This window comes from Taudactylus pleione, unplaced genomic scaffold (genome assembly GCF_031769625.1).
Source record: "Taudactylus pleione unplaced genomic scaffold, aTauple2 ptg000037l, whole genome shotgun sequence".
NCBI classification, from domain to species: Eukaryota; Metazoa; Chordata; class Amphibia; order Anura; family Myobatrachidae; genus Taudactylus; species Taudactylus pleione.
Window position 1 is genome coordinate 9100099 of NW_028284439.1, and position 14334 is coordinate 9114432.

Below are 14334 nucleotides of genomic sequence, written 5' to 3' on the forward strand. Positions count from 1 at the left end.
CTCTACACCCTCCCCATATGTGTCTCTGCTCCCCCAATACCTGTGCCTTTGCCCCCTCTCCATATCTCTACCCTCTCTCCACCTGTGACTTCTCTACCTTCCTATCTGTGTCTATGAGGCCTATGTATGGTGTCGGCTTCCAGGACTTGCCGGGGGCTGCGAGAGAGAGATCAAAAGATCTCTCTCCTGCCCCTGGAGACCACATAGATAAACAGTATCTATCTGCTCTCTGAAGATGGTGTAAACTACCAGTTGCTAAACTCTGAAAAGCTTTGCTTTTTGAAGTTTAGTACATAGGGGGCAGATCGTAGTCCTCATTGATAATAATGGGGACTGCGATCTGAAGTGCTAATTAGCATTTTGCCGGAGATTTCAGGCCCATAGGCCCCTGTGGGGCCTGTTCATCATTACTAAAAAATCGATGGAGGTAATTAGGTTTAGAACTCGCATGGGGTTCTACCTAATTACCGGAGGCATTCATCATTCCTCCTCTCCATAACTATCTATTCCGAAAAGCTGTCATTTTTGCGATGCTTTTCAGAAAATAGATACTTTTCCCTGCCTACACTAACCTACCGCAGCTTTAGTCAGTGCTGCACATGCGCCATTACGTTCACATAAGCGGCGCATGCACAGCACTGATTATAGCTGCGGTAATTCTGTGTCCGTTCGCCAAATAAAGCTAAATGCTATTCTTCCCAATTTCTTCAAAGGCGCATTTATGCACATGCCGCGGCTGTTTTAAAAACCCCAATTACCTTAGTGATCCCCCATGTCAGACCATCTTTTGGGAGGTGACAGGCTGATTTCCCCAAAAGTGACAAGACTTTTCGATACTTACCTTTCTGCCGGATCCCATTTTCACTGATTCCTAATTGAATACAGGGATAAGTGGGCATGCGCCCGATAGTTTATCCCCTCCAAAAATGGCGACGATGGCAAAAAGTCAAACCTCGGACTTTTCGCTTCAAATTGAATATGGGCCTTAATCTCTTAATTTGTATGAGGCACGTCAGTACCGTGGTGGGAGCTCATTGCATGCACTTGCTCCAGGTACCTGAGCTTAACGCCGCACCTCTGCAACCACCAGGCCTTTCAGGGGAGGAACCAAGGAGGGGGGGAGGCTGCCTTTCTCATTTGTACTGGGCCCCACGATTTCTAATAGCAGCCCTGATTGCGCATGTATGAATTTGGCTAACTGCGCATGCACACACCATCACAATGGATATACCCCCCTCTGCGTTTGCCTATGATGAGGATGATAATACTAATAATATATATATTGTAGATGTGGTCACTTGGCTCACTACAGAAGTAAAGTATCCAGAAATGTCTCTGGGCCAGAACTACACTAATAGGAATACGTAATCCTTTATAGCAGTGCTTCTCAGATCCAGAGTGCACGTCTTCCATATCTTCTTGGTGGAGCACGGGTGCATTTATTACTTACTGACACACTTTAATTCATAGTTGCCGACCTTTGGGCTGTTCCCTCTGGAAAGGGGCAGCCAGTTCGGCACTATGGGGGCGTTTTGTGGCAGAAGTGGGTGTTGCTGGGGTATGGTGAGACAATTGCATCATGATGGCCCTCCCCCCGCTAGACATTTTCACAATTACTGGCATAGTGATGCAGGGGGCAGGGCCATGATGGAGAAATTCAACACAAATCGTATCATCGCCCTTCTGTAGTACCAACTTCACTCGGGAAATGGCTGGTTGTGCCAGGTTGGAGGGTGGCTCCAGGAAACTTGCGCATGTTTCCAGGCAGCCGGGAGTGCCACCCCATTTTCGGGTGGCTCCCGGCTGTTGCGGGAGCGTAGGCAAGTACTGTATATTCTAATTATTTCACTTATGATTCCGTGAGGAGACTTGGAAAACATACACTGTAAGTGTGCCCAGAGGACTGGATCTGAGAAGACCTGCTATATAAAATAAGCATTAAAAAACAGTAAAACAACTCCTAAGACCAGTTTTAGTATGGTCAGAGGAAGATGTGAAAAAGATGCACACTAGTTACAGGACTTTAAATATTTATTCAGTAAAGGATGGAGCTTTAACTATTCAGTAAAGGATGGAGCTTTAACTATTCAGTAAAGGATGGAGCTTTAACTATTCAGTAAAGGATGGAGCTTTAACTATTGATGTAGTGCTGCTGTGTGTAGTATTGTGTGACATGGGTATGTCTGGACACTGCACGCATGATAGTTTGTTGGCCTCTGAAATGCTTGAAAAAACAGACATCAAGCTGTGGTACCACTGCAGCTGAATAGCTACCAAATATAAGACAAAATCATTATTTAATGTACTTCATACTCTTCAAGACTAGTTTGTGCTATGTGTTCCAATTAAAGTAACTATCCACTAAAGACATTAGCCACCTAGGAAAGTAGCATCAACATGTGAAATGCTGATATTGTGTCATTGGTATATTTTGATATTAATTCCACATTCAGTAATCCATGTTGTAAGTATAGACTGTTGGTAAGAACATTAAACTTAATAAGCAGCAGGTGATAGAACAAGATGTGATGTGCGCTGCGGCTTACCGTGTCTGTTCCTTGTCACTTTCTGTTAATGAATAATAACAGATTTTAGCTCTGAGTGAGATTTCTGGCTTCTGGCAACAAGGGTTCGCTGAGGCTAAGACTGTGAAAGAATAGATTAGTGTTCTCATCCCTTCCAAATACTAAACAACATCGGATTTGCAAGATGGGATCAGAAAAGACTCAGGTGTTCCCAGACTTATGCTGAGCAGATGGTGCTAGATCTCACAGAGTGCCCTCGCTGAATGTGTAAGGAGAACCCCCCTATCCCGGCAATGGCCACTGTGCATGCATGGTCTGTAGACCAAGTATACGCAGGAGTTGGCACATGAGGGAAGAGATGGTCTCTTCACTCTGAGCACTATGCACAGACTGGCTCCTTTTATAGTCCCTGTCCCTGCGGGTGCTATATCGTACATTCCTGAGCTATCATTTAATTCTGCAATACGATCATGGGAGCTAATATCACGACCAGATAGCATTGGTAATGCGATTATTGATAAATGTGTCCCAATAAGTGATCTCCAGTGGCTGTAAATCTTTTTCCAAATGCAAGCAATAACATTTAATAAGTAATTAAGAAATATTTCAGGTCAAGTAATATACATTTTAAAATCGAGTTGTAGTGGGAATTCCGGCGTGCAGGATGCCGACGGTCTTAATACCGGCGCCGAAATCCCAACAGGTCAGGATCCCAGCACCAGTATCCCGACCGTCAGCATCCCGAAGGTAAATATCGGGGTGCAGGGTTAGGCACTAGAGGGAGGGTTAGGCACTAGGGGGAGGGTTAGGGTTAGGCACTGGGGAGAGACGGTTAGGATTAGGGTGCGGGGAGGGGGAGGTTAGGTTTAGGCACTAGGGGGGTAGGTTAGGTTTAGGCATCGGGGAGGGGGTGTTAGGTTTAGGTTGCGGGGAGGGGGAGGTTAGGTTTAGGCACTAGGAAGGGGAGGTTAGGTTTAGGCACCGAGTAGGGTGGGTTAGGGTAGGGGATAGAAAAGTACTCACTGTTAGGTTCTATGGGTGTTGAGATCCTGGCTGTCGAGATGCTGCTGTCGGTATTCTGAACAGCGGCATCGCGACAGCCGGGATATCATACCCAACCATTTAAAATCTATACGATAAAGATAAATGACATAGATATCAAAGAAGTTAGGTGGCTCTTCTGGGAACTTAAAACTGAATTGAAGGTGAGTCAATACACTGGTGGGCTTACCAAGTCTAATGTGTTCTATAAAAAATATGTACGTTTTATTTATTTTTTATTGTCAATCATGATTAATTTATTAAACTTTGCAGCAGTCTTGTTCTATTAACACTAGCAATTTGCATATAAACTGTGTAGTCTGTAGAAAACATTGTTTTTCAATAACTTTGCACAGTAAATATATTTGAGAAGCCTACAGTGAATTCCAAGCCCTAGTAATGACCTTTTGGCAAGCATGTGACATGCGTTTTCATTCACATTTGTACTAGATTTAAAAACCTGTTAACCCAAAGCCAGTGGTCATCTGGTCTTATTGCAGAAAGTTTCTATTTTGCTTGATACTGAAATGAAACAGCATTCTGATAGGGTCACCCGCGGCTCGTGCATTCACAGAGGGACTACCAGGTCATAAACCCAGAAGTCTACACACTGCAAAGGAAAGCTCTTATTGGAGGAACTGCCCTTTACTTAAATATTCATGCATACAGTGTTACTAAACGCCGGTCTGCATGCCACCAAAATTCGATGCTTGATGCATCACACTCTAATGCTGGCCACACACTAGACCAACTTACATCCAACCATCCAACTAGATGATTGGTTGGAATTAAAATCTGGTAAGGTATGAAAGCAAATGACAATCAGCAATTTGCTGCCAAATGCTGGAAAATGGACAAAAACTGTTGTTTGAACAAATTGTTTAGATCAAACATTTAACAAACTTGTCTGACGACCATTTTCATCTGTTTTCTGGCATTTAGGAGCAAATTGCTGATCATCATTTACTCCCAAACGTTACCAGATTTTCATTCCAACCAATCAACTAGTTGGATGAAAGTTGGTCTAGTGTGTGGCCAGCTTCAGTGAGGCTGTGGCAGCATACAGTATGTAGGTCATCAGTGGCAGTGGTAGATAGAAGGAGCCACTGTCCTGAGTGCCATCTGGGACTATGCTTTTATTGCGCTGTTAGCATTACAGGGACTGTGAAGTCATAAATCATGCAGATGCAGTGTAGTGCAATACAGCAGATTCTCAATGTTGATGGCTAAAAAGAACACACTACTGCTAATTCAAGATAAAATTGTTAAAGCCAGAATCAATTACTTATAATTCTTTAAAAATAAGAATACAATCTACTGTAATATACTGTACTTTATAAATGAAAGTCATGGATATTTTATTTTCATGAGCATAATCTAAAATGTAATGTTTACATTGCTGTTTTTTTTAAAGTTATTGGTTATTATCACATTAATGTCTGGGACTACTCTTTTGTGACATTGGTAAGTAAGGTTTACCTGCTACAATAGTGCTCTTATACAGGTGAATGTAGCCTAAATGTGGCATTTCTGTCATGTGGAGATCACATGGGAGGCAATGTTTATTAGGTTGTTTCTCAGCACTTCAGTCCTTTAGAGATTAGTTTATATAGTGAGGAAAACTGAACATACTTTTGTATAACACCAGATAATAAGATCCGATAAGAGAGCTTATCCTTGTATGTAGAGAAATTCCATAATCTGAAAACTGTCAATTTCAAACTTATTGCTTCAACAAATTGAATGCATCACATACAATATAATTTGCACAACTAAATGCATAGAATATACTCGTACAGTATACGTAGTTACACTAATGTGGCTTGTCGTTTACTCTCTCTAACATCTCTATAGTATCTTGCTTATATTATGGACTTAATGTTAATCAACCAATTTAACGAAAACATTCTTAGGATAAAACTGTTTCTTCTGACAGGTGGGAAATGCAGATCAGTTAACCCTGTATTGAATGAATTATGAAAATAAATCTTTAAACATTTTTAAACTTTTAATTACCACAAAAATTTTAAAATAACAGATTACCCAGAAGTATTTTTTTAATGTTCACTATAAACAAAATATAAATAAATATAAATATGCTGGCAACACTAGAATCTCATGAACTGCCTTAGTGGCAGATTCTCCCAATTTCCAAATATTTAATCATTCTTCCTAAATGGATCCAGGGGCTGGCTGGCAACTTTTAGCCTGGGGGGCAAATGCATGCAGGCGGCCCTGGCAGAGGAGTAGCGTGTAGCCACGGTGCCCGAAGAACGTGCGTGCTACGGCGCCGCCCCCCCTCAAGTGTTTCAGGGAGGAGGCAGGTCCATATGGGATTAATGTAAGGTAAAAATAAAGATTAGGGGCAGCCCCCTGTCGTAGTGCCCATATGCAGTGCCCCCGTGTGCCACAGGAGATAACACCCTTATGCAGGCCTCCAGTAGTGCCCCCAGTAATGATCCCCCCCTATGCAGTGCCCCTTGTGCCCCCAGTAGTGGTCCCCCCTGTTCAGTGCCCCTTGTGCCCCCAGTAGTAGGCCCCTTATATAGTGCCCCCAATAGTGGTACCCCCTATGCAGTGCCCCCAGTAGCAGTCCACCCCCCCATGCAGTGCCCCCAATAGTGGTAACCCTTATGCAATGTCCCTTAAATAGTGGCCCCAGGTGTAGTCTCCCCCCTATGCAGTACCCCCAGTATTGCCCTTTATATAGAGCCTCCAGCAGTGGTCCCTCGCAGTGCCCCCAGTGGTAGTCCCCTCCCCCTATGTAGTGCCCCTAGTAGTAGTCCCCTCCCCCCTATGCAGTGCCCCTAGTAGTAGTCCCATCCCCTTGTAGTGCCCCCAGTAGTAGTAGTAGTCCCCCCTTGTAGTTCCCCCAGTAGTAGTAGTCCCCCCCTTGTAGTGCCCCCATAGTAATCCACCCCCCTGGTAGTGCCCCCAGTAGTAATCCCCCCTGGTAGTGCCACCATAGAAATCCCCCCCTGGTAGTGCCCCCATAGTAATCCCCCCCCTGGTAGTGCCCCCATAGTAATCCCCCCCCTTGGTAGTGCCCCCATAGTAATCCCCCCTGGTAGTGCCCCCATAGTAATCCCCCCCTTGGTAGTGCCCCCATAGTAATCCCCCCCTTGGTAGTGCCCCCATAGTAACCCCCCCTTGGTAGTGCCCCCATAGTAATCCCCCCTTGGTAGTGCCCCCATAGTAACCCCCCCCTTGGTAGTGCCCCCATAGTAATCCCCCCTTGGTAGCGCCCCCATAGTAATCCCCCCCCTTGGTAGTGCCCCCATAGTAATCCCCCCCTTGGTAGTGCCCCCATAGTAATCCCCCCCTAGTAGAGAGAGACTTAATAAAAAAATTAAAAAAAACCACTTACCTGAAACTCACGCTCCTGGTCCCGACGCTTCCACCGGCTCCTCTGGCCGCTTTGCATTATGGGAGAGACGTCGTCCGGAAGATGGCTCCCGCAGTGGGAGCAGCGGCAGCCGCTGAGAGTCTGACAGACTCTCAGCGGCTGCTGATTACTGCAAACACACAGCTGCCGGCTCCGGCGGCTGTGTATTTGTGCTGTGTAGCGCTGACCGGACTCCGTCCGGTCAGCGCTACACACGCGGTGCAGTCTGTGTCACAGTGACACAGACTGCACCGGCCCGCGGCCCGCATGACGCTGCGGCCCGGGGGGCACATGGCACCCTGCCCCCCGGCCCAGCCCGCCACTGAATGGATCTATTCATACAATACCAACATAATACTTACCAAACAAGCAGGGGCGTAGCCAGAACTTTGTGGGCCACATTTTGCAGGGGTCCCGCTCCAATGCTTCTAGGGAGACACCTCACCCCACAGAGGTTGCTCATTTTATGCTCCATACTAGTGCCCTCATTGACATTATACCTAGCTCATATTATGCCACTTTTAGTACCCCAGTTCCCAATATGCCACATTGTAGTTCTGCCAGTACACAATATGTCTCCAGTATATATTATGCCACACTGTAGCGCCCACAGTTCATATTCTGCAACTTTACATTGCCACCAGTTCATATTATGCCACAATACAATGCCCCCCAGTTCATATTGTTAGTGTTCCCACTAGCTAGTTTTAGCTAAAAACAGCATGCCCTCAGCCTTCCCCACCCGCGGGCCGCAATGTCCCGTGGGTTGGAAAAGTTGTGGTGACAGATCACCACCATGCATGAGCACGGCATCTATTCACTGTGAGGGGAGAGGTTGGGGGAAGTCCTGCACCTCCATATGTGCTGGGAACACCTCCAAGCATGATAAATTGGAGGCGGATCCCCCTCCCCAACCGGCCATGCCCCCTTCCCGGGAGGGCACAGAGACTCCCCTCTGGCCTCCCACCACCCAACGTTTCTGCAGCCTAGCGGGAACACTATATTATGCTACACTATAGTGCATCCATTTCATGTTATGCAACATTACAGTGCCCTCCAGTTCATATTGTGCTACCTTACAGGTGAGGAGGGGGCAGATACCAACCAGCTCCTACCTGAGGGGGATACTTCCTAATGCAGGAAATTCCACTTTGAAATTAGATATTTTTAATTGCAGCACACTGTCCCTTTCTGGGACAGTCCTAATGTTGGAGACCAATCCAGATTCCCAGCTCACTTCACAAGGCTGTAATCCAGCAGAAGCCTACTCTCTGACAGTGCAGATTAGCTCAGCTTTACTTGTGAGGGTGAAATGGGAGCGTGGGCGATGCATCAGATCAAGGAGCTTTACTGAGAGGCTGCCAAGTCTCCCTTTTCAGGGCTGGCAACAGGCCAGACTGAATTATTTAGCAGGCATTTCTGGGAACTTCATAGACATCTAGGAGTATGACCTGGGTCCGGTGCCCCCTAAACCTTTGGGCCCCATTGCAATGGCACCCCCTATACCCACTATAGCTACACCCGTGCACACAACTGTAGGATCATGTCCACAGTATCTAATATCCCAACAATTACAATGTCACCACACCATATTCAAAGCTTTGTTGGTGAAACTTAATAGCAGCATCTGTATTATTTTCATGTCTTGCGCAACCAAGACACAATCAATTTTTAGATTGAAAGTCTTTGTGGGTCTCTATGTATTTAAGGATAGACACAACCTTTTTATATTCTTGGATTAAAAAGTGACACTTTATTCCTTTGGAGTTGCATCATCTTTTAGTTGTTATTATAAAGTCATCTGGGTCAAGGATGGAACTCTCCTAAGGGGAATAAAAAGATACCTTTTTGTGAACGCCTATACCTGATTTCAGGTGAGTGTATTCCCAGTGGGGAATAAGCGATGAAAATTGGTGTGTTTGTCTATGACCAGAGTAAAACACTTCAAAAAGATACCTTTATATGAACGCATCTCACCTAGTTTAGGTGAGTAGCCTTTAATATTAATTGCGGACCATTGGAAGTAACACTTATCATTTGGAGTATAATCGTGTATTATTCTGTCTCCCTATTTTGAGATCATTGCATTATCCATGAAAGAATAGGAGAAGACGTGACCTATGAAGGACAGCGCTCTTTGGACCACTCATATTGTTGTATTTCTGCTATATTTTGAAGGGGTGGTGCTCCTGAGTGTGGACTGAGCTGCAGTCCTTGAGGGCGCAGGTTGTTTTTAGATTGTTTTTATAATTCTCTATGTATTTAAGTCACTCATCTACTTAATTAAGCACAACTCTTCAGAATATGATACTGCCTTATTGCCCTCCAAATAATATTCAAAATACAAAGTGAATTTTTCAGGAATATGTGGCATTTTTGTTATTAAGAATTCGTAGCACTATCTCATATAATTATTTTTGGGATTTGTTTATAGTCTTGTAGGTTCCTGATTATGCACACTTGGTAGAGACCAGAAACACTCTGTTTAAGTGCACATTCATGGACTGTCATCACCAGGATGGAAAGAGTTCTTACAAATGGGCTCACACACCATACAGATAACAGACTGTCATAGTAGATCAGTGTAGTAGATGTAGAGCACAGACCTCCTGCCAGTAATCCCATGAAAGACACTGCAGCTAGTCTCTTTTACCCAACTTTAGCCTAAAATTAGCTGTCTCCAGTTCTCTCAGAGTATGGAAACGTTTCCCTCTAAATTTTCAGAATGTTGTTTTTACTTCTTCTGTAATGGTGCATACACACGGTCAGATTTGTCAGATGTGTCAGATGAACGATTGAACGATCTGAACGATTTGATGAATGATTTGAACGATTTGAACTATGAACGATTTTTGACTGCATTAAAATGAATGGAATCGTCCAAATCTGACTGCAAACACATCAGATGTCAGATATCGTTATCTGACCATCGGGAACGCGCATCGTTCATCGTTCAGACATGTCAGATATGTCAGATTTTCCTTCAGATATGAACGATTGAACGATTTTTCAAATCGTTATCGTTCAGATCTGAAGAAAAATCTGACCATCTGTATGCACAATTAAAGGCAATTTGTAGTGGTTTATTGGCCCATTCATTTCTGTACACAGAGTATCTACTGAGACTTTCTGCATTGTATTGTGACTGTTGGAGTTGAGTGTAGCATTAAAAATTAAATTGCAACAATTAAACTGAAACATCAGCGACAAAAGAAGTGAGAATTTTAGGAATAATAAAGTAAACTAATCGCTAATTGTCAGTAGATGGCAGTGTAGTTCTACAGCCGTGATGTGCATTGTTCTACAGCAGTGTTTCCCAACCTGGGTCCTCAAGGCACACTAACAGTCCTGGTATTAGTGATATCCATGCTTTAGCACAGATGGTTAAATCAAAATAACTAAGGTACTAATTAAGTCACCTGTGCTCAACTATGGCTAACCTTAAAACCTGGACTGTTAGTGTGCCTTGAGGACCGTGGTTGGGAACCCCTGTTCTACAGAGTGAGATAATCACCTGATTTATATTCTCTATATATTTGCTATCTCTGGGTTCCTATTGGATGACCAAACTAATCCTTCTAACACTATCTATACACTGTATCACGTACCTAAATTCTGGGTAAAAAGTACTATTTAAAGGCATGGAAATTAGAGCTAATTAATAAACCAAAAAATAAATAAAGACACACAGAGACAGTAAACTAGAAATAAATGTACCATATTGTAATACAGCATAATAAGTATTCTTCTATTTAAGTTTAAAGGAAGACTTTGGGTCTGATTCAAAAGTGGACGGTAATGAGAGCTGTGACTGTATCTTCTCACGCAGAGAGACTGCGTCTTTATGTTAATGCCACAGCCGATGGGATTCATACAGAGATGCCCACCGGCTGCGACTCAAATCTGCTGCTTTGCATAATAAATCACACCATTGGACGCATCATTGAACACTAGAGAAGCCCTATGGTTGCTTAGAATGTCCGTTGGGACATGGCATCCAGCGCAACTGCGAAAAAAGATGCAGTCGCTGGCAGCGCCATGCTCGCATCTAGTTATCCACCTCCCTGATACCATTCAGGAACGCCCAATGAAATTGTCTCTCCCTGCTTCCAAATTTATCCTGCGTTCCCTGGCAGTAACCATTCGGACGCAGACTGAGGTCATCCTGACTGATCTATTACACAACTGTGCAAATTAAACACTTTTTATTGTAATTGCTTTACTTCTTAATAATGCAAACATGACTTGTAGTCTGGTCCCCAGCGCTGAGTAACAGCGGAGCAGACACTGCTGTACTTACAGACAGAACCCAATGCAGCGCATGTGAGACAATATTAGAAATCACATTAAGAGGAAAAGAAATGACTTCTTTTCTTTCACAAACACATCTTCTCACACTATTCCTGTAATTATATATAACAAATCTTTGATATGCTACAGTGATCTTATTACGTGTTAACAGAGAGTACTGATTCCACATCTCCATTAGTCACAGTGTCAGCTGGCATTCCCCCCATACTCATCTGAATCTCCCACACCGGAGACATGGGGAACTTTCTTGCATAATAAGAACAGAGAGGGAGCAGTCTCTGATGTCACAGCATAATACAGTGCTTTGCAATGTTCTGCTCCATCCCCATCCCAGGTCATGCGACTGCGAAAACATTCATACATGACACATACTTTGAAAGAGGTTGTATTTGACTAATGCCATAGTACCATCCTGCAACAATACATAAATTATAAATACAGTATATATTTTTCATTTGTGATGACATAGGACTGGTGATTGAAAAGAGCTTTACATCCACCTTTTCTACAGGTCCTAAGGTCTTTATTTGATTTCCTGTTGCAGGACCAGTCCTTTCAGGAACGCATGCTTAGATCTATAAGCTTTTTACTTTGTGCTCTTTTGCCAGGATAAATGTGATCATATTGGAATGTGACTTATGTTGTATATAGTACAGTGAAAAGTTAGCAAAAAGGTGAAACAAATTATCATAATTTATTCCACAGGAAAGTACATTTCTTTTTGCCGTATGTGAATTCCTATAAGAGATGTCGATGATCAGTGACCAGGCTAACTTGGAGGCAAAACATCTTTACCAGCTCACAGGCTGCATGTCTGCAGCAGGTAAGTAATGCACTCATGTGGAGACACCTGATGAAATGCAAATATATAGAACTGTCAGTGCAACTGATGGAGAAGAAGAGCAGGCAATAACCACAGGACAGACTATCTAACAATAAGTGCACCATGCTGTGTACAAAACAGGCATAGCACGTGTTGTGTTGTGTTGAACTCACCATGTGACTGAACTTGTGATCCTCATGAACATATCTCAGCAATGAGTACTGTGAATATAATATATGACTAATGGTGCATACACACGGTACGATTAAAATGGACAATATGAACGATAATGATATCGATCATATTGTTATTGTTCATATCATGCATTTTCCGGTGTCCAACGACCTGTGATGTGAGGGCACATATGGACGATATCGATATCGTCCATCACCCGTGCATGCAGGCCAACCTTGTTGATATCGACCAGGTTACTATAGGGACCCGCAATCGTTGATCGCGGATCGCTATAGTCATTGGTGAATTGGTGGTGTGCTGGATGATTGATATCGATCGTCCAAAACACCAGGGAGATCGTACAATGATATCGTTGTCAATCGTCCCGTTTGTACGCACCATTACATGGTTTGTACCTGTGCCTGAATGAAGTAGAGTCTGTTCTGAAAAGTAAAATAACAAAGTTGGTTGTGAATGACAACTTTCATTCTTCAGCAGTCTTCTTTCTGCTTCTGGAGGTGACAATTGGACTAAATAATTCAAGTCATGGCCCTGGCAAGTGTAAACACAGCTTGGCAAGTGGCAAATCCATGTACTGCCATAGACAGACAAACACACCAACACTCTCCATAAATCATACTATTTTATAACTCCATATAATTATATATATATATATATATATATAATTATATGGAGTATATATATAATACTAATTTTACAGCAGAAAGATAAACAAAAGTTGTACGTGACAAGGCACAGAATACATGAGTTCCAACTATAGACAGATGGTGGCTGTACGCCGGATGGCCAAACGTGTTAAGATCTGGACATACAGTACTGCCTGGTCATGGAAATCCAAGATCAATTTAGTCAGCCTTGTGGGTGGCCAAATCGGACTGATCTGGCTGTCAAGCCTAATACCAAATGATGGATGCCATGTTATGAAGGGGAGGCACACACATTACTTTAGTTAAACACCCATTTGTCCACATAATGAAGGTTGTTTGAATAATCAGATGTGCTGATTTGTCCCACAAGTACAACGTTGCACAGCTAGGTTTCTGTGGGGTAATTATGCTGAATGACAACATTTGAACTAAATTAGTATTTGAGCTTATTGCTATTCACAGGTGCAGATTGTAGTCAGCATCAAGATTTTCCAGCATGGGAATTAAAATACAATGCAACCAGATTTTCAGTGTGCTCATTTTAATTTGTTCCCACACATGAAGCAATGTCTGGTCAATTGGCTCAAAATAGCATAACTGGCTAATTTTTCTTTTTATTAGCAATTAGCTGGAATACTCAGCAGTAGTAGAGCATAAATAGCTGAAAAGGGAGCACCGGGACTGGACGTGAGCCATTTAACTGATGCTCATATTTATTTCTGGGCTGCTCCCTTCAGCCAAACAATGTCCCACTTCTGCTGAGTCTCCAGGCCAATTGCAATGAATATTGTGGTACACCCCCTTCCCCCATTAAATTCACTTTAGCTCAAAACAATTCACAACACCGCAGTTTGAAAGTAGTGCCTGAATGATGTATGCTAAAAAATGTATGCAAAAAAATTATTATACAACACTGAAAAAAACCTAATGACACTATGTCAATAAAAGATAATAATTATAATACTATATTGTTTAAAATATAAATTATATATTTTTTTCTCATTATATACAGAATTGCGGCAGAGGCAAGAGATGATAATGATGAGAAATCAAATGATGCCTGTCAACCCTCAAGTCGTGGTGCCAAACCAGCAAAGGATGCCAATGATGCCAACTCAGTTTGAACCACGATTGTTAGAAAGGTTCTAGTGTATTTTTTTCATTAACTGATAGGGCTAAGCTCCTTAAAGCTCACCCTGCAGGTACTAAAGGGCCGCCAGTAGATCAATTGAACTCCAGTATGAAAGCGTGGCCAAGCAAGTTTTGTGTTGCCATGCCGCACTGTGAATATTGGGGCCCTCATTGCATGCTGAATGGGGCATGGCCATGTCATCTTGGCGGTGTATTTGCCCCTCCCCACCAGGCCAATCCCAGAAAAGCCTGGGTACTGCGTACATGTTGTAGATG

General features: G+C 43.2%; 1 protein-coding gene across 1 annotated transcript in view; it reads left to right on the forward strand.

Annotated features, from left to right (window-relative positions):
- Positions 1 to 14334, forward strand: part of SAMD7 (sterile alpha motif domain containing 7) — an 80758-nt gene that overhangs the window by 11882 nt on the left and 54542 nt on the right. The window contains exons 2-3 of the mRNA XM_088452322.1: positions 11968 to 12085; positions 13940 to 14069. Coding sequence (XP_088308448.1) covers positions 12010 to 12085; positions 13940 to 14069 — 206 coding nt within the window. The 5' untranslated portion in view covers positions 11968 to 12009. The remainder of the gene's footprint in view (positions 1 to 11967; positions 12086 to 13939; positions 14070 to 14334) is intronic.